The sequence below is a fragment of the Microtus ochrogaster genome, chromosome 1 (assembly GCF_000317375.1).
Source record: "Microtus ochrogaster isolate Prairie Vole_2 chromosome 1, MicOch1.0, whole genome shotgun sequence".
NCBI classification, from domain to species: domain Eukaryota; kingdom Metazoa; phylum Chordata; class Mammalia; order Rodentia; family Cricetidae; genus Microtus; species Microtus ochrogaster.
The window spans coordinates 124,256,688-124,275,585 of NC_022009.1; the positions used below are offsets into that span (position 1 = coordinate 124,256,688).

Sequence of the window (18,898 nt, forward strand, 5' to 3'; positions counted from 1 at the left end):
CTCATGCTCGGCTGGGAATCTTTATAAAGATTTACCCATGGCAATTAACTGTAGCGGTTTATCTGGGATACTGAGTCTGGCTTGTGTATGCAATGAGCATTCCTGTTTCAAAGAGCTATAGCCATCTGCTCCTATAGTCTAAGACCAGATGACGGAGGGGTTTAAGATACGTGCCGCTAATTCCCCACGGCCTCTCGCTGGTCTGTAAATTTATAATTTATAAATTTAGAATGGTAGTGATTCTGCACGTAGGAAATGCTCAGAGCTTACTTTCAACTGCTTCATTCACCACAAGGAGGGTGAGAGCCGTTAGATAGATTTAGTTGTGATAGGCTAAGAGGCATTGGGTGGAAAGGTGGGAGGGGGACTTTAACCTGAAGAATCGTCAATGGTTCTAGAGGCACTGAAATTAGCAGGGCACCTGGCATCCTACGGTCTCCGGTGTTGAAGTGTCTTTTAAGAATTCCTTTCTATTCTTCTGTAAGTCAGGGTCTCACTCTATAGACCGAGCTGGCTTCAAGCTCAAACTCATAAGGTCCTGCCTTGTGCTGCTATTAACGACATGTGTCCCAAACCTAGGTATTCTTTTCTAACTTGTCCATCAGACAGTAGCCAGAGACCCCTCCTTCCTAAGGAAGAGAGTGCCATTTTATAGAAATTCAGTTGTTTTGCTCTTTATTTGTTTATTTCTGAGATTCTGGGGAGGGAACCCAGGGTCTTGCAAATGCTCTGCCACAAGCCACACCCTATGCCCTCCAGTTTTAATTTTATTCACTTTTTTTCACGCTGGGATTTGAAATCAGGGCCCTATGAGTGTGTGACCTGCTCCACCACCTAACCCCATTATTTTAAGATGGGGAAGTTTGGTCCTTGTTTCATAGTCCAGGTTGGCTTTTAACTTGTAAACTTGTGATCCTCCTACTTGAACCCCCCCACGTGCTAGAGTTATAGACAATACTACCATCCCTGGTGTCTGTAATTTTAGAGTAAACCACCTCCGAAGAGGGCATCATCACACCCTTGCCACTGAACCTGCTGTCACCTGGCAACACCAGTCTGGTGCCAATCTCCTTCGCTGCAGTTCTGCAACCTCATTCCTACTAAATCAGAGCCTCTCACTGGTTACTCCAGCAGCTTCCTCATATCTCGGTCTCGTCTATTTCGAATCTACCCTCTCACATCTCCAGCTAGCTTGAGATGAGTTGAGTGCAAATCGTACGGAGGTATGCCAGTGTTTAATGTCTTCCCTAGAGCCTCAAAGTGAAGTCAGGCTCGAGCTCCCAATAATTGCATCCTGTGCTCTTCCTCCAAGCCCTGACCTTTTAACCTCTCTGGCCCATCAGCATTTCTTGGCTCATGAAGACAATGGGCTGCTAGCACAGTGGAGCATGGCAGCCTCTTAGACTCTCTCATTCTCTCTGCAACAAAATGTCATTCTTCTCTCTATACTGTATACACTGTATATACTGTATCCATTGTGTATACATACTGTATACACGTATTATATATATATATATATACACACACTGTAAACACTGTGAGCTCACAGAGAAAAGCCAGAACTCTAAACATAAATATAGTCACTTATACCAACACTTACGCCATTTGTTTCAAAAACACCCATTTGGGGCTGTGAGTAAGGCTGTGCTCAGCCCTGGCTGGAAATTCTTAGCTGCAATCAGTCAACCAATCAACCAGTCAGTCTTAATAATCACCCAGCAAACAGTGTGGGCTGATAAGAACCTCAACTGCTGTCTAATATTGTAAATTTATATTATTTCTAGTTCTTACTATAATATAGAAACTCTATGTCAAATAGAGAGTACAATATTCTTATTGTAAATCGTCATCTTATCCAGTGATTTCCTTAGACATAATTCTTAGTGGAATTACTAAATCAAAAGCTGAGAGGCTAGCTGAAATGCCCGTTATATTCTGGCCCAGCTGACTTCCCTTTTCTCCACAAGCCCTGAGGTCAGAGGACCAATCTGAGAGCTGTTCTCTCCTTCCACCTTACGTGGGTGCAGAGTCTGAACTCAGATCACAGGCCTGTGCAGCAAGCCCCTTACCTGAGGAACCTGGTTATTATCACTTTTAAAAAATAGAATGAAGATTGTGTGTGTGTGTGTGTGTGTGTGTGTGTGTGTGTGTGAGGCCTAATCTCTGGAATGTGATTTCTTTAGCCATTTATATCTTTCATGTGAATTTTCTAAGTTCTTTGCTCAATTTCTTTTGAGATAATCATATTTTCCTTATCAGCATCCTGACATATGAAGAACTCTCGGAGGCATTTTCATTAAGAATTTTATGGTTAGTATTAAGTTAGCTTATTAACAGCTTTCATTTTCCTGTCTTCCCTAGGTCTGGTGTCAGGAATGTAAATGCACCACACATTAGCTGTGGGTCTTTCTACCATCCACCACTCAGGACTAGACTAAGAACCACTTAGGACTATAGAAAGAACCACACACACCATTTCCCTTCACATTTCATAACTTATCGTGTTGTTCTTTTCTGAGCTTCTTGAGTTTTTGCGTGTGTTTGTTTTTTGAGCTAGGGTCTCATTATATAGGCCAAGCTTGGAATTGAATTCACACTAATTCTCCTGCCTTAGCCTATACTGAATACCTGGCTTCCAACTTCCTAAGCTGCATTCTTTTTCAATAAAAGAAAATACTTTGATACCTATAAAAATCTCCTTTAAAAATATATGGAGTTATTAACCCCATATATAAGACAGCAAAAGCTTTATTTCTGTGGGTATTTTTGTTGTTGTTTTATTTATGTGCATTGGTGTTTTGCCTTCATGATGGTGTTAGGTCCCTTAGAACTGGATTTACAGACATCTGTGAGCTGCCAGGGGGGTTCTGGGAATTGAACTCAGGTCCTCTGGAAGAACAGCCAGTGCTCTTAATTGCTGAGTAATCTCTCCAACCCCTGGTTCTGTGTTTTATATATTCCTGTTTTGCACTTACTTTATGTATTAAATAGTTGTGAGTTTTAAAAAGACATTTTGTGTTTTTTTTTTTCCATGAACAATTGCCAACTTAACTTTAGCGCACTGTTTAGGAGCTAAGCACACTGATGTTTTGCTGGGCCCTAGTTACATAGTCCATTTCTGTGGCTCAAGGTCTCCCAATCTTAGCTTTGCATAACAGATTGCCTTCTTAAAACACAGGTTTTTATGTGAGGGAGGCAGATTCTCTCAGGAATGTCCTCTTTCCTCTGAAACACATCTTCAGCTCTGGGATCAGTGATACTCTCTAGTCCAGGCATTTATCGACTTCAGCTGAGCATCTCAGTAAACGCTAACCTGGTGCCCACCCTCAGTCTCACCGCGCTGTCTGCCATTCAGACAGTAAACCATCCACCTCTTATTTTAAAGGTTTGATGGTCCACGTTGCTTTTGGAATTTAGGTCAAGTACTTTCTCGATGATATCACAGTGTGTCGCAATCTCTCCCCAGCTACTTTTCTGGCTCCTCCCTGAAAGTCTCCTGCCCACCTGTAATGTGACCCCACCTCCCAACGTCATGTTCCAGATGTCCCAGCTGCCTACCATTCCTGACCACCACCACACCTTAACATTCATTACCATGCTATTTCAATACCAAGTGCCATTTATTCCACATTCTACACAACCACTGGTTTGAATCTAGGCTGGTGCTCTACAGTTGGACTCCTAGTGTTTCTAAGACCTTCCCTGTCAAACAGGGTCTGGAGGGAGTCCCATGATTGAACTAAACTTTTATGGGAACTTGCACCTGACTGAAATGCTTTCCTAGACATAGCACTTAGGATGGGAGTCCAAGCAGAGAGACTCAGTATTCACTCTGAGCCAATAAGAAAAGGGGTCAGAAAAATAACATTCAAACCGCTTTGGGAGGAAAATTTCCAGCTTGTTTTGGTAAAATCCACATTATAGTCTCCCTTGGATTATATTGTATATGTTATACCTTGGTGTCGTTACTAGCTTGGTGTACTTCTATTTAAACAGTTATAGATATGCAAGGCTCGGTGTCTTCTTGTGTTTGAAGCTGTCATAAAGATCAGGATGCTATTGATTCTAGGTCTAGCTTCTGTGATGTGTCAGTCAAACTGGTACTTAACCTGTTCAAGAATGAAAAATCTATGTCTATGGATAAGGGTCACTCACACCTGTCTTGCAGACTGCATTGAGAAGCCAAGTTGGGCAATTCTGACACCAGTCTGCTGAAGATGCAATCCACAGAGCTAAAGCCTCTGCCCATTTGAACTTATTCTAGACAGAGAGCTAGAAGACCAATGAGCAAACAGCCCACAGATGACATTACGGATGCCATGGGTCAGGATGGGAAGTGACAGGAAGGAGGTAAAATGCTATTAAGTGGTGGCTAGCCATGATGGCTCAGGCCTTTATTTCTAGTACTTGGGAGGCAGAGGCAGGCATATTTCTATGAGTTCAAGGCCAGCCTGGTCTACAGAGACATATAGAGACTGTTCTAGACCAGTAAAGGGTACACAGTGAGACCTTGTCTCAAAAAAGGAGTGGCTTGCCTCAGAGAGCATAGAGAGAGAAAAATTTCTGGGAAGGAAATGGAGAATGAGGGCTAAGGACAGACAAACCACAGGAGAGAGGACATGGAGCAGGAGGAAGGAATGGACAGCCACCTGAAGGCAGAAACCCCACGGAGGAGTTGAAGGAGGCCAGGCGGGCTGAAGCAGAGCAGGCAGCGTGCAGTGTGGCTTGCAGCCAATGGCTGATAATGACTGCTTGACTCTAACAGCCACTTGCTGTCCTGGCGGTTTATAACACAGTGGGGTGGGGCTGGGGGCTTATATTGCAAGTAGCTTCAAATGATTCTTAAGTGCCAAGTATATTGAGAAAGGTGAATAAGGTCATTCATTAGAATTAATATAACATCAGGGCTGGAAGTATAGATCAGCAACATGGCAGGAGCATTCAAAAGGCCCTGGGTTTGATTCCTAACACCAAATCACCATCATCATCATCATCATGACCATCATTACCATCATCATTATCATCATCCAATTCAGGGTCCTGTGCCAGCAATTGAACCCAGAGACTTTCACATGCTAGGTGTGACCATTTCAAGGAGAATGGCCCCCATATTTGAATGCTTGGTCCTCAGCTTGTGGAACTGTTTGGGAAGGATTAAGAGGCTTGGTTTTGTTGATGGAAGGGTGTCACTGGGAGCAGGTTTTGAGGTTTCAAAAGACTCCTATGAGCCAGGCATTGCTGTGGGACAATGGTCTTGTACATTGTAAAGATTTGTCAGTCATATTGGTTTCATAAGATGCTGCTTGGCCAGTAGCCAGGCAGGAAGGACAGGTGAGGAATGCAGACGAGGAGAATTCTGGGAGGAGGAAAGGCAGAGACACAATTATTATCCAGAAGCAGAGGAAGCAAGAGGAAATGACTTACTGAGAAAAGGTACCAAGCTACATGGCTAAACATAGACAAGAGTTATGGGCTAATTTAAGTTGTAAGGGATAGTTAATAATAAGCCCGAGCTAATAGGCCAAACAGTTTATAATTAATACACGCCTCTGTGTGCCTCTTTGGGACTGAACAGCTGCAGGACAGGGTGGGCAAAAACTTCCATCTATAAGGGAGTGGTGGTGCATGCCTTAAACCCAGCACTCTGCAGGCAGAGGTAGGTGGATCTCTGTGAGTTCAAGGTCAGCCTGGTACAGGACAGCAAGGGATACACAGTGAAACCCTTTCTCAATAAAATAAATTTAAAGCCGGGCGATGGTGGCGCACGCCTTTAATCCCAGTACTTGGGAGGCAGAGGCAGGCGGATCTCTGTGAGTTTGAGACCAGCCTGGTCTACAGAGCTAGTTCCAGGACAGGCTCCAAAGCCACAGAGAAACCCTGTCTCGAAAAACCAAAAAAAAAAAAAAAGATTCTCAGTCTCTCTATCTGCCTCATAGATATGGCTGTGTCTCATGATATGAGCTCCCAGCTGCTGATCCAGCATCATGCCTGTCGAGCTGCTGCCATGCTCCCTGACATGACAGTCATGGACTCAACCCTGTGAAACCCAAGCCCCAAATTAAATGCTTTCTTTCACAAGTTGCCTTGGTCATGGTGTTTTTATCACAGCAATAGGACAGTAATTAAGACCCCAGGTGTACAATCTACCACTGAGCTACACTTCTAACCTCTGAGAAATATGTATCTATATTTTACAGAGAGTCTCTCTGCATTGCCAAGGCCGGTCTCAAACTCTTCATCTTTTCTCTCAGCTTCCTGAGTGCTAGGATTATAGGTATGCACACCACACCTGGATCAAGAAATACTTTAAGCGTTAACCTTTCCTGAGAGCTTACTATGTGCTTTATATATCATTTAAACATTTTATTTCCCAATTTCAAATAACCTATTTGGTAAATACTATTATTGCTTCCTTTACACAGAGAAGGAAGCAAGAATTTAATAAACGTAGTAAAGCTGAGGTGAGGATCAATTAAAGGCAGGGTTTGAATCAGTCAGGCTGACTCACAAATCCGTGCCTCTAGCCATGGAATTATCCTGTCCCTTCCAGGCCCAGAGCCACCGTGAGTCAGTTATTTGATGAGTCTTAAAGATGCATTTGCATCCATAACAGTTATTGTGTTAGATAGAAGCAGGAAGTATGTTAACAACTCACAGTGTGCAGTCTTTATCAGAGATTCATGGAGCTTCAATTCTTTATTCCTAAGACACGAGAAAAACTCTTCTCCAAGAAAAATAGACTCTAATTAATTAGCATCTTAGTAATCACTTTCAATTTGTAGAGCTTTTCTGCCATTCAATCTGCATCCATGATTTTTGACTTGCTTGCTATGTCTGGATATGTGTAACTTTCAAGCAGCTACTGATATTCTCTCTCTGTCTCTCTCTCTTTCTCTCTGTCTCTCTCTTTTTCTCTCTCTGTCTCTCTTTCTCTCTCTCCCCCCAGAGGACAGCAACTGTTTATTCTAAGTAGAGATGATAAAGACAGATTTTATGATATAAGTAACTCTGGTTAGAGAAAGTGAGCAGGAAAAATAGCCTGAGGGTTGTTAAAAGTTTGTTTTTAATTAGTCATTTCTCAGGCTTTATTAGCGCAGAAAAGATAGTTAAGGATCTTTGCTTTAATGAAGACTCTCTGAGGGGTGTATCCAAAGCCTACCCAAGACCACGCCACCATGTTCCCCAGGCAGCCCTGTGGTCTGCCTCACTTACATTCCCGTCGTGGTTTGGGCATGAGAGAGGCTTTCCTGCAGCCACAGCGGTGACCGTCTCCAGGATGGAAGAGTCCTCACCATTGCTGCCTGGCGTTCGCTGCAGCACATCCATGAGGTTTGTGATAAAGAAATTGTTCTGGAGCGCAGCCACCCCCTTCTCAGGCAGGATGGAAGTCTGGCGACACACTGGGCAGGAGAGGGTTAAGCTGTGGGCTGGAATGTAGTTCTGCAGGCACCTGTTCAGAGCACACATAGGGGCCGTCAGTACAGAGTGCTGTTCCTGCATGCAGGTACCGTCTATGGTCTCATCAACCATGCCTCACAGTGGGCCACTTCACAGAAACCCACTCTTTGTGGGATCCTGTACCAGGTAAATCACGCTTCAGAGACCAAGAGCTTACCTGCCCCCATATCGGCTCTATACACTGACCAGACAAACGACTGTGCTCACGGTAAAGAAGAAAACATCTTCTTAGTTTCTTTTTCTAGACTTCTGTAGTGTCTAGAGACCTGACACCCACAGTGTGATTGATTCAAGGCCAACAGCCTTGACCTTCTCAGGAACTGGATGGCCCTACCAGGTCAGATGCCCATGTGGCTCACACATATAGCAGAGGCTGAAAAGCCTTGTTCTATAAGCATCAGGCTCACAGATGTGTGAACTTTTGCACTCGGGGGGGAAAAAAAGTCAGATGTGTTTGTCAACACTGCAATTCATTTGACACACAAAGCCATAATCATAAAAGAAAGGCGTCTGACTAGAATATTTGATTAACTTAAGGGAAACCCAGACTCGGTCACAGCATCTTTTGCTTCTCCTCAAGAAGCACCAATTCCATCCAGTTAGTTAAGAAAGAAATTTACTAACAACAATGACTACCCATATTTGTATCAAACTACATTTGAAATACTCCCCTGAACCTATGGAGGAGGCACCATTATGACCGCTTTGGGCAGCCAGGAAACAGGCGTGTAAAGAGGAACCAAGTACCCCACCTAGCGTTCTTGAGTAGGTCATGGTTGGAGTGGGAGTCCAAACCCAGGCAGTTTAATGTCATACGCTAAGCTTTAAATAACTAGAGCTGGAGCTGAGCTTGTAGCTCCATGGTTAAATGCTTGCCCAGCATGCATAGGTCTCATTCACACTGCAGAACGAACTCAAAATGATACTGCATCTTAGCCAGAGTTTGGGAACCACCAATGTGGCCTCTTAGTTTGCGGATGAAGACAGTACCACCGAGAAGGGTTAGCTGATGAGCATCTCAGAGGTATCCTGGGCTGATGAGCATCTCAGAGGTATCCTGGGCTGATGAGCATCTCAGAGGTAACCTGGGCTGATGAGCATCTCAGAGGTAACCTGGGCTAAGTCTCTGTCAGGAATGAAGCAGATCTGAAGTCAAAAATGGTACTTAAGGCCAAGAGGCATCATCAATCTTATTTACCAACCAACGTTCATCAAGCTTGACTTTGCCCACTCCCTTTTTTGACTGGATCTGTTCCTCCTGTCTGTTCTGTGTTTTCTGAGTTACCAAAGCTTGGTGTTACTCATGGCTCCATCCTGAAAGCTCTTCTTCCCCTGGGATCCTATACCCTTATGAGTATAGCAGACATATTTCTTCCCACGGATATCCTCTCCGAGTCCTGTGTCTTCTAAATAACTGTTATCAAGGGGTTGTGGCCTACCAGCAAACTAGGCGGGAAAAGCTAGGATGTAGGCTGGGGGAAAGGAGGTGGAGTCAAAAAGCAGCCATGTAACCCTGCCAGAGACAGACACCAAAACTTTGCTGGTAGGCCACGACTTCTTGATAATGCACAGATTAATGGAGATGGGCTAAATTAAGATGTAATAGTTAGCAAATAAGAAGCGAAAGCTAATGGGCCAAGCAGTTATTTAAATAATACAGTTTCTGTGTGATTATTTCGGGGCTAAAACTTATGTTTTCACAAACTCAAAGAATCCTTGTAAGTTCCAGGGAATAGACTTGAATTCACTTTGAAGAGATCAGATGCACTCCAGATAAGAACTCTCAATCAGTAGCCAAAGCCTCCCCACCTTTCCCTGGTCCTGACACCCTCCCCGTCAATCATCAGGACCTAAGGAAGGTTAACCTTGTCTTCTGTTCTGCCACATCTTGCCAGGTCCAAGAGGTACCAGATGGTTCCACAGAACCTGGACAGCAGCGAAACAACCGGGTACCCTAGGACGTAGCCAAGATCCCAGCTTCTCAAGTCCCTGAAAGAGCAGCAAGAAGCAGTCTTGAGAACCCGACTCCCCTAATCCTGTCCCACCTGCTAGCCCTCTTTAATTTCCCCACCTTTTTATAATAAGGAAAATATGGGAATGTTAAGATTCAGGCATTATGTTAGCTAGCCTGTCATCTGGCAGGAAACACTCAGGCAGTACCCTGGCCAGTCCAGGGTCCTATGCATACATAGTCTGGATGCAGGTGCAAACTTTGGTCCCTTTAAGAGACAAGCTCTGCCCATTCCCGCTCTCCTTCCTGCTGTTCCTCTGCAGGAGCAAGCAGTACTTTTCCTGTCTCTTTCTCCTCTTTCTCTTCTTTTCCCCTCTCTCCCTTCCCTTTCCAGACTCCCTTCCCTTCCCCCAATAAAACTTCACATTTAAGTTCTATCTGCCTGGCCGTGTTTGTCCCTCACCCGCCGTAGGCTTCCCACCAGGGTACCACTTGTGCCGTTTTACAACAATGCCTATATATGAATAAAATGAAAAGCACGATACAAACCATCACTAAAACAAAACAATCCTCTACATAATTTCAAACGAAAGGAGAAAGTCCACAGCTTCTAACCAGAAGCAAACACACCTCCCCTCTACCCATCTCTGCTATCAAGGATGTGGCCATTCTGCTGCAGCAGGACCCTCCAAAGTAAATTAACTCATTTTTTTAATGCCCAGTTAAATGATAAATATATTTTTAATTGGCTGGGAAATAAAATCAGCATATATTTGAAATCATTGGAAGCACTTATTTCATGATCTAGAAGTAGGAAGCATGCAGTTTTAATTACATCTATTAAGTAATAGAAATGTACTTAGCGACATGTGTTCAAGCATAACTACAGTATCTAACCGTTTTTAAGGATAATATTTATAAAGCCTTGCTAAAAATACATTTAAATTGAGCCACAAGTAAATGACACGCTAACAACTCCTCTTTCTGCTTTTATTTTTGTTGTTTCTGTTTTGGTTTTTTATTTGTTTGTTTATGAGACAGGGTCTTTCTAGTAGCTCTGGCTGTCCTGGAATTCACTATGTAGACCCAGAACTCAGAGATCTACCTACCTCTGCCTCCCAAGTGCTAGGATTAAAGGAGTGTGCCACCACTCCAATCCTGATTTTGTTGTTGTTTGTTTTTAAGACAAGATCTCCATGTATAGCCAAGACTATCTTCAAACTCAAAATTCTACTACTTAAGCCTCCTAAGTACTATAATTACAGACTTGTGCTACCAAGCAAATCACATAACAAACTTCTTATCCCTATGTTTTTTGGTTTTGCTTTTGTTTTTATGTAGTAAATAAAGCCATGGAGAATAAACACACATTCAAAGGACTGGAGAAGTGTTTCTGTGTCTTCCATAGGGTCAGAGTGTGGTTCCCAGCACCCACATCCAGTCAACAACTCACAACCGCCTATAACGCCAGCTCCAGGATAGCAGATGCCCTTTTCTGGCCTCTGCCCACAAATACACACACACACACACACACACACACACACACACACACACACATAAAAATAAAATCCTAGCCTTTAATCCCAGCACTTGGGAAGCAGAAGCAGGCAGGTCTCTGTGACCTCAAGGTCAACCTGGTCTACATAGTGAAAGCCTGCCTCAAAAAAAAAATAACAAAATAAATAAATATCTTTCAAATGAAATAGCAATTAAAAACACTCTTACAAGAAAGAAAAAGAACTGTGTTTTCTTTAGCTCTGTCTCTTTTGGAAGTGAGCCAGTTCATTCCTGGATGCTTTCTCAGACTTGTAATTGTTTGAGATGAAGTCACTGGTGATCCTGATTTTTGACTGGGTTTCTAGGTGCCTGTTGCCTCTCACAGGTAGCAGCAGAATCTCGAGAAAGCCCATGTGGGTGGCGAGCGAGCGCAGGAGCATGAGAGAAGCTTACCTCTCGCAGAAAGTGTGCAGACACGGCAGGACCTTGGGGTTCTTGTACCGTTCCAGGCATATACTGCAGATCAGAAACTGTTTGTCGATCTGGCGCACCACGGGACTTGGGATGCTGGCGCCCTCACTGGCCATCCTAGACCACTGACATGGGAGGCCGGCTGCCGTCGACCCTGCACGCTGCTGCAGCCGGTGAGGAAAGACAGAAGAAAAACACGTGATCACCCTCTATGCACACCAATCCTGGGCTCTTCTACTCTAAACACAGAAGACATGTCAGTGACCTCAATACTACGGAAGTAATAGCAGGCTTGTTTGAGCTATAAATAACAGTAAAATACTGACATCTTCCTTCCCCATACGGACAACAGATCAGGAGAGGGTGTGTCCCACCAAGAAGATGTTGGCTGAGTTTAAAAGTGAGTGGTGGCCGAGAGACAAATAGTTACACAGCTAAGTGCATGCCTTTACCCATGACTGGATATACAATTTGCCTTTTATATTCATGTGACATTCAGTATGGGTTTTTTTTATGATTTATTAACCTTTTATTTTATGTGCATTGGTGTGAAGGTGTCAGATCTTGTGGAACTGCATTTTCAGACAGTTGTGAGCTGCTGTATGGGTGCTGGGAATTGAACCCAGGTCCTCTGGAAGAGCAATCAGTGCTCTTAACCACTGAGCCATCTCTCCAGCCCCAGTATGTTTTTTTTTTAATAGCTATACTTTGAGGGGACTAGAAAATGCCACTGCCCAACACGGCACCCTGGTGTAAGTTGTTTTAACTGAAAGCTTTTGAGAAACGATATACAGTCATTGGGTAAAACTAATCTCTTATGTACCCAGAGCCTGTAAATGCTCTGATCAAAGGCTTTTATAGGGGGAGAGTTATACAGATTGTACTGGTGTGAATTGTTTTTAACACTCGTTTTGTTTGTGCGTCTGTGTGTGGGCATGCCACGGCACATGTGAAAGTCAGGGGACAAACTTGTGTGAACTGGTTCTCTTTCCGCCATGAGGATCCCGTGGTTGGACCCAGGTCCTCAGCACTGGCAGGAAGCGCCTTTACCCCTGAGTCGTCTCTCCGGTCCTGTATGGCTTTGTTGGTTTGATTGTTCTTAACTCTACGTATTCAGAAGTTTTCATAGGAAAGAGGTGAAAACCCCAGGAAGTGACCGGACTGGGGCATTTTAACAACAGCAAACACTTTTTGTCTACAAGGGACATGAATTTCCCTTCCGTAAAGGACATTTCTCCCTCAGAACTGAAGTATGGGGAGGCTCTCAGGGATTGCGGCTTTGTGGAGATGGGGCTCCACAGCCAATCGTGCCTGACCAAGCTCACAGACCCAGGCTTCCCTCTCATTTCCCAGAGCCCAGCCCCTTTTCCCTTTCTCAGTCCCTCACAATGACCAGGAGTTATCAAACTGTGCTATCTAGTAACAGAGCAGACTAAAGCAGAGGCAGGCCCTGTAATCTTAAAGAAATAGCCCTCGCCTCTGGGCTTCGAAGGGAAAGAGAACTGAACGCAGAGGAAGCTTCCAGTGTGCACTTGAGGGACTGCGTGTGACAAAGACCTAAGGGGAGGAAAGCGGAGTCCCCTGAGCAGGAGGTTATAACAGTCCCAGCTCAGGCCAGCACCTCAAAGTTTCTGGATCCTATCTCAAAAAGTTAACAAGGGTTGAACTGAAATTCACTTTTCAGTTTCCTAAACACTTGGTAGAGTGCCACGGCCTCTTGTTCTCAAGGGAAATACTCTACCAAAGAGAATGGAGGGAGGGAGGGAGGGAGGACAGACAAAAGCTAATTAATCTTCAACAAAATAGAAATGAAAAACTTATTCTATGTATTAGACAGACACACACACACATCCTACAGGGTGAATAGCAAATGCATCTCTGAAACTTAACGCCATTCCTCCTCCTGAGCTGCCCACCGCTCTGACCTTGTGCTTTGACAAGGCTTTGCTTTTGAGACTTAGCTTACATCTGACACAAGACCTCGGTCTGTGACCTGTGTCTGAAGCTGGGACCCACGGCGTATTTACAACATCAAAGCCCCGGGCTTTCTGTGGGAGCCACTCTCTTCCAAACCCAAGCGCTTTTATGCCGCACCAAACAACCAATGTTGTCAGATGCACTTCGGCTTCTGCTTTAGAACTATGTATTTTTATTCCGTGTATATGAATGTTCTGCCTGCGCGCATGTGTGTACACTCCAAGCACACCTGCTGTCGGAAGAAGCCAGAAGAAGGTGTCACATCCCCTGGAACTGGAGCTACAGATGGTTGTGAGCAATCATGTGGATGCTGAGAACCAAATCCCACTCGTCTGGAAGAAAGTCAGAGTTCTTACATAATCCAGTCCCAAGTAGTAGTTCACCTTTTATTAAGAAAGCTCTGCCTCTTCCCAATCTAAGTGGTCAACCCTAAAAACATATACATACAGGCAATACTAATGAGCTCAGCATGTTGTGACTATATATTACTCATTTTATATGGATATGACAATTTTATATTTATTTTAATTTTATACTTACTAAAGATGTGCAAACAAAATAAATACCACACACCAACATTAACCAGATCCAAAGTCTACACATCTCAATAAACTTTTACATAGTTAGAAGAGGCATTCTGATGCTGTGGGATTTCACACTGGGATTTACACTTGCACTATCTAGTATATTTTTGTGTAGTTATGACAATAATAATTAGAGAAAAGGAGGTCATGAATTTGAATGGAAGGTCATAGAAAGGGGGAGGAGGAGAAGGAGTGGAGGAAATGGCATAATTACATTTTATTTAAAAATAAAATTAAGAGATAAAACCCCGTCAAGATCCATTCTCACGGAGTCACACACATGACAGGTTTATAATGGAACATGATCAGCAAATGGTGTTTGTGAAGCATCCGTCAGGAGCATCACCTCTGGTTAGAGCTCCCTGCATGGTGAGGCAGAGTAGGTGGGAATATCTGATAGGCCGGCACCAGTGTCCAGACTTTCCATAGAGTGCTCCCTTAAGAGCTAGAGATAGATCTTCACTGATGGGCTGAAGGGCAGGCGGTTCATCTCTCGGGAGCTGGACCACATCCCTATGACATCAGACTAGTGAAGGAAAGCTCTGTCTGCCTCAGGGACAGGGGAACCAAAGCTAAGGTCTAAACCAACTGCGCAAGGTCATCGAGGAAAATCAGTGGGGTGGGAAGCTCAGGTGTCAGGTTTTCTGCCTCCTCTGATGGGCGTCTGGTAGTTAATCTTAAACAAGGGTAATGTTCGTGTGTGTCGCAACAACGGTGGCGCGCTCTCTTCCGTGGCAGTAAAACTTGCCTGACTATGAGAAATCGGCCCAGTTCTTGAACAAAAATTCACTAAGGGTTTGATTATTATTATTATTTTAATGACAGTGCTGGCTGGAGATGTGGCTCAGTGAGAGAACACACACTCAGCATTCGATCTAAGGTTTGGTTCCCTTACTCCCACACATTCTGTCATTAAATAGGGGCTGGAGGGATAGCTCAGCAGTCACAAACTCTTGCTGGTCTTGCAGAGGCCTGGGTTCAGATCCCAGAACCCACAGGACGGCTTACAACAGTAACTTCACTTCCAGAGGATCTGACACTTCCTCTGGCTTCCAAGGCACACACGTGGTACACAGATAGACATGCAGGCAGAACACTCATGCACATAAAAGCAAAATAGACAAATCTTTTTGAAAGGCCAGTTAACATTTATTTTGAATAGCTTTAAAAGTTCAAAGTCGCATCTATATATCTATTTGTGTTGGGCGCGCAGGGGCTACGGTGCAGTGGCAAGCACACAGGGGGCAGAGGATAACTTTTGTGAGCGACTTCTCTCCTGCCACTGAGTGGGTCTCGGGGACCCGCTAAGGCTTGGCAGCAGAGCATGTACCCGCTGAGCCATCTCACTTGCTCTTGAACACGTCTGATGTCTTTCACAGGACCATGCTGGCTCACAACAGCAAAAAGAAGGGATGGCGGGGAGAGAACGCAAAAAAAAAATCCATGTTTTAACCAAATAATATATATTAACTGAATAAAATTTGTTAAGCCAACATTCTTATGCTCTAAAACATAAGAGAAAGCATTTGGTTCTAATTCTATGGTAATTATTTTGGCAAGTGATCATGTATGTGTTGGTATGTTCATTCGCACGGTGCATTAATTATGCCTACTCTTTAACACTGATTGAAAGTCATGGCAGGGCTGCAGATCGGTCACAAGTGACCTGTTGAAGACAGCTTGTTCTTCAAAACTCCCATGATCAGCACAAAAGCTTTCCGAGCCCCAAGGACCCCCGAGCTTTGCCAGGATAAGAACGTTTCCGGGAATCCTTCTGGATGTGCTCTACCGGAAAGCGTTTCACTGCTCCTAAAGGGACAATGTGCCTGAAAGAACTCAAGCACAGCATGAACCAGAGAGCATGGTGGGACACTTCTGGGCCTGTGAGGAGGCAGGAGGCAGCAGTCTTTAATCAAGGGCTTGGGCACTGCCAACGGTGAATACCTAACTACAGCAAAAGGCTGTCCTTTCTGGACGCATTCCTCAACCTATGCAGGCTGATGGCGTTTTTCTCACTGTGCTTCCTGCATGAGGGAAGCATGCTGCTCCTGGGATGTCCCTCAATATCTGGGCTTCCAAATGGCGGGCAACCCTTTCTACCCATAGATGTGACCGAAATCAGTGCAGGGGAGTGAAGGTCAGAGACAGAACCGCTGTTCTGCTGGAGGCAGCAGGGTTAAGTGGAAGAAACCATTGTGGAGCCAGGAAGAGCTGATGGTACACCCACTGGCAAAAGGCCAATGGAGGTGAAGGCAGAAGAGCCTTTCTTCTTGAAACTGGGTCTTGCTATGCAACGCAGGTTTTCAGAATCCTCCTCCCTCTATGTATACCTGGTCAAAAGTCATTTTTGTATGACACAGTCCGCACTAGACAGAGGTTGATATTTATCACCTAGAAGAGCTTTTCTATGAAAACCAAACAAGTGTTCCTGAGGCCCTCTCACCCCACCCCTGCTCCCCCTTCCCCTGACCCCACTCCCTACTGCTTTGTTGGGGGGTCTCCAACTCAATCTGCTCACGAGGTTTAAAAACCCACATGGGACTCCATGAACATCTAGTTTCTCTTATGGACCCCATGTTTGTGCAGCAGCAACCCTCCCTCCATATGTTGAAGCCCTAGCCCGTAATGTACTTGAAGACTGTGATCATTTGTGGCAGAGCATGAGGCCGTGAGGATGGAACCCTAAGGACGGGATCTGAGCTGAGCAGTGTAGTTTCCCATCCCCATTATCCCGCAGACTTCATTTGTCTATGTGGGTAGAAATGGTCTTGACACTTCAGAGACCCAGATGAGAAGGAAGGCCAGGCCAGAATCAAAGTCTGCACTGCTTTTCTAATCAAGACCAGAAACTGGTCATCCGCAACACTCCGGCTAAAGTTTGCCCATTCTGGACGCATTCTTCAACCCATGCAGGCTGATGGCATTTTTCCCACTGTGCTTGCTGGCATGAGGGAAGCATGCTGCTCCTTCTCCACCCATCTCTCTCCATGTGAGGAGAGCATAAAGGGACGGCCATCTGTCTGAAAAGCTGGAGGACGGCTCTCTCCAGAAACCTGCTGTCTTGGTTCCCTGTGCTTGGACTTCCAACCTCCAGAACTGGAAGGAACAACTGTTGAAAGCCCCCTAGTCTACGGCAGTTCTGCCACAGGAAAGACCTGGCTGAAACCCCTTCTGATACAGCATTTATTATATTGCAATTTATTTATGTCGCTCTCTTATCTCCCCACCCCGGCACTACCACCTCACCCTGACGTGTAAGACGTGCAATGGCAGGGATGTGAGTCTGCATGCTCCCCTCATCCCAGAAGCTAGGACTGTGTGTGCCTGGTACTTCACTGTCACTGGTTTCTGAATAAACAGAGTAGGCTCCTGGTGGAGCATGACAGTAGGAGAAAAAAAGCTAGGTTCTGTGACAAAGCATGTTTGTTGTGAATGCTGCCGTTGGCATCAGCGTTGCCTGTCTCCCGGTGTGACAGTCTAAAGCTCTCCAACACTTGTTATCATCCAGAGGGTGAGCGTCAGCAACATATTTATCCATGCTCACATTCAGAGGAAGAGCTGGAAAACCACCGAGGACACATACGCACAACAGTCAACAGCCTAAGCCTTGGCACAGACGGCCCTCATTAAGGGCGGTTTTGCCAGCTAAACATGGCATGTTGTGGGGAAAGCGACGCGGCAAACAGGAAACAGTCCTTGGGCAGAAAATCCTGCCCCAGCACTTCTTCCCTCTCTACAGCTCTCATGCCTTCCCTGGCTCGCTCGCTCAAGTCTCCTCCGACTTGGTGGGAGTTACCACCAACTGGGGGGGAAATGACAGTAGATGAAACGAGAGAGAACGCTGCAGCTGCAAATCCGAGATTCAGACCACACTTCCCGCCCCAAATTATACCATTCAGACTAGAAAAGCGTCCAGGGTTGGTGCTGACAGCAGCATGAGGAAGAGTAGCGGGGAGAATGGAAGGAAAGAGCCTAGAAAGGAGGCAGCGAGCCCGGACTGGCAGGCTGGTCAGGGAAGACGGAGCCGGTGATTTGTAAGTTGTGGCATAATTTATTCAACACCACCCGATGGTACAGAACTCCACTTCTCTTTCTCAAACGGGGTCTCAAACCCATTACCTTCCTGACTCAGCCTCCTGATGGCCAATGCTACAGGTGGCCATTTTCATGCCTAACTCTACCTCCATCTCGAGAGATTAGGTTTGTCACAGTCCTGGCTCAGTATTAGTCTTTGGACCTTTCTGCTGAATTTATTTAATAATGTGCTTACATTTTAAAAAAGTTCTTCAGTTAATGATGACAGCGAGGACAGGACAAAAAAATCAGTTTCTCCAGTAGATCAAAAACCTTATGTTTGTAGAAAAAATAATGAATTCATAATTATAATTCAAAATATGTTCCATGGGGGCAGGTGACACCTGGAGCTCAAGGCACAGGTGCAGCGCCATTTAAAGGACAGGTGTTTCAGGAGCTGGGGAAGAGTTTGTCATGTAAGCAAGTGAACCCGAGTTCAATCTCTAGAAAAAGCCAGAAGCTGGGTGTGGCAGCATCAGGTGTAATCCTGGATGTAGCGGACAGAGGCAAGCAGAGCGCTGAACCATTGTGAACACACAGGCCAGGCTAGCCAAGCTGGTGACCCCGTGTCAAAGAAGACACCGACCTCTGGTCTCTACACACAGGCACGCATGCACGCATACGCATGCACACGGTATCTCCCCCCACCAAGTAGGATCTTTGGACTGAGTTAGGAGCCTAGTGCCATTCATCTACACTTGAGTTTGAACTGTTACTGATGACTCAGCGGGAAGAAAGAGGGCAGTCTTCCTGCGAAGTGAAAACAGGGTGACCCAATTTCAGTTCAATCAAGCCTGCCTGATCCCAGGGGAGCCACTTTGTAAATTAGAAGGCAAGATCCTTTCTTTCGTGTGTGTGTGTGTGTGTGTGTGTGTGTGTGTGTGTG

The 18,898-nt window shown here is 45.0% G+C and overlaps 1 protein-coding gene across 4 annotated transcripts in view; it reads right to left on the reverse strand.

Annotated features, from left to right (window-relative positions):
- Trim2 (tripartite motif containing 2) overlaps positions 1 to 18,898 on the reverse strand; it is a 116,363-nt gene that overhangs the window by 35,761 nt on the left and 61,704 nt on the right. For all 4 annotated transcript variants that reach the window (XM_013348620.2, XM_026786081.1, XM_013348613.2 and 1 more), the window contains exons 2-3: positions 11,360 to 11,541; positions 7,213 to 7,450 (exon numbers count right to left, since the gene is read on the reverse strand). In XM_013348620.2, the coding sequence (XP_013204074.1) occupies positions 7,213 to 7,450; positions 11,360 to 11,493 (372 nt within the window). In that variant the 5' untranslated portion in view covers positions 11,494 to 11,541. The remainder of the gene's footprint in view (positions 1 to 7,212; positions 7,451 to 11,359; positions 11,542 to 18,898) is intronic.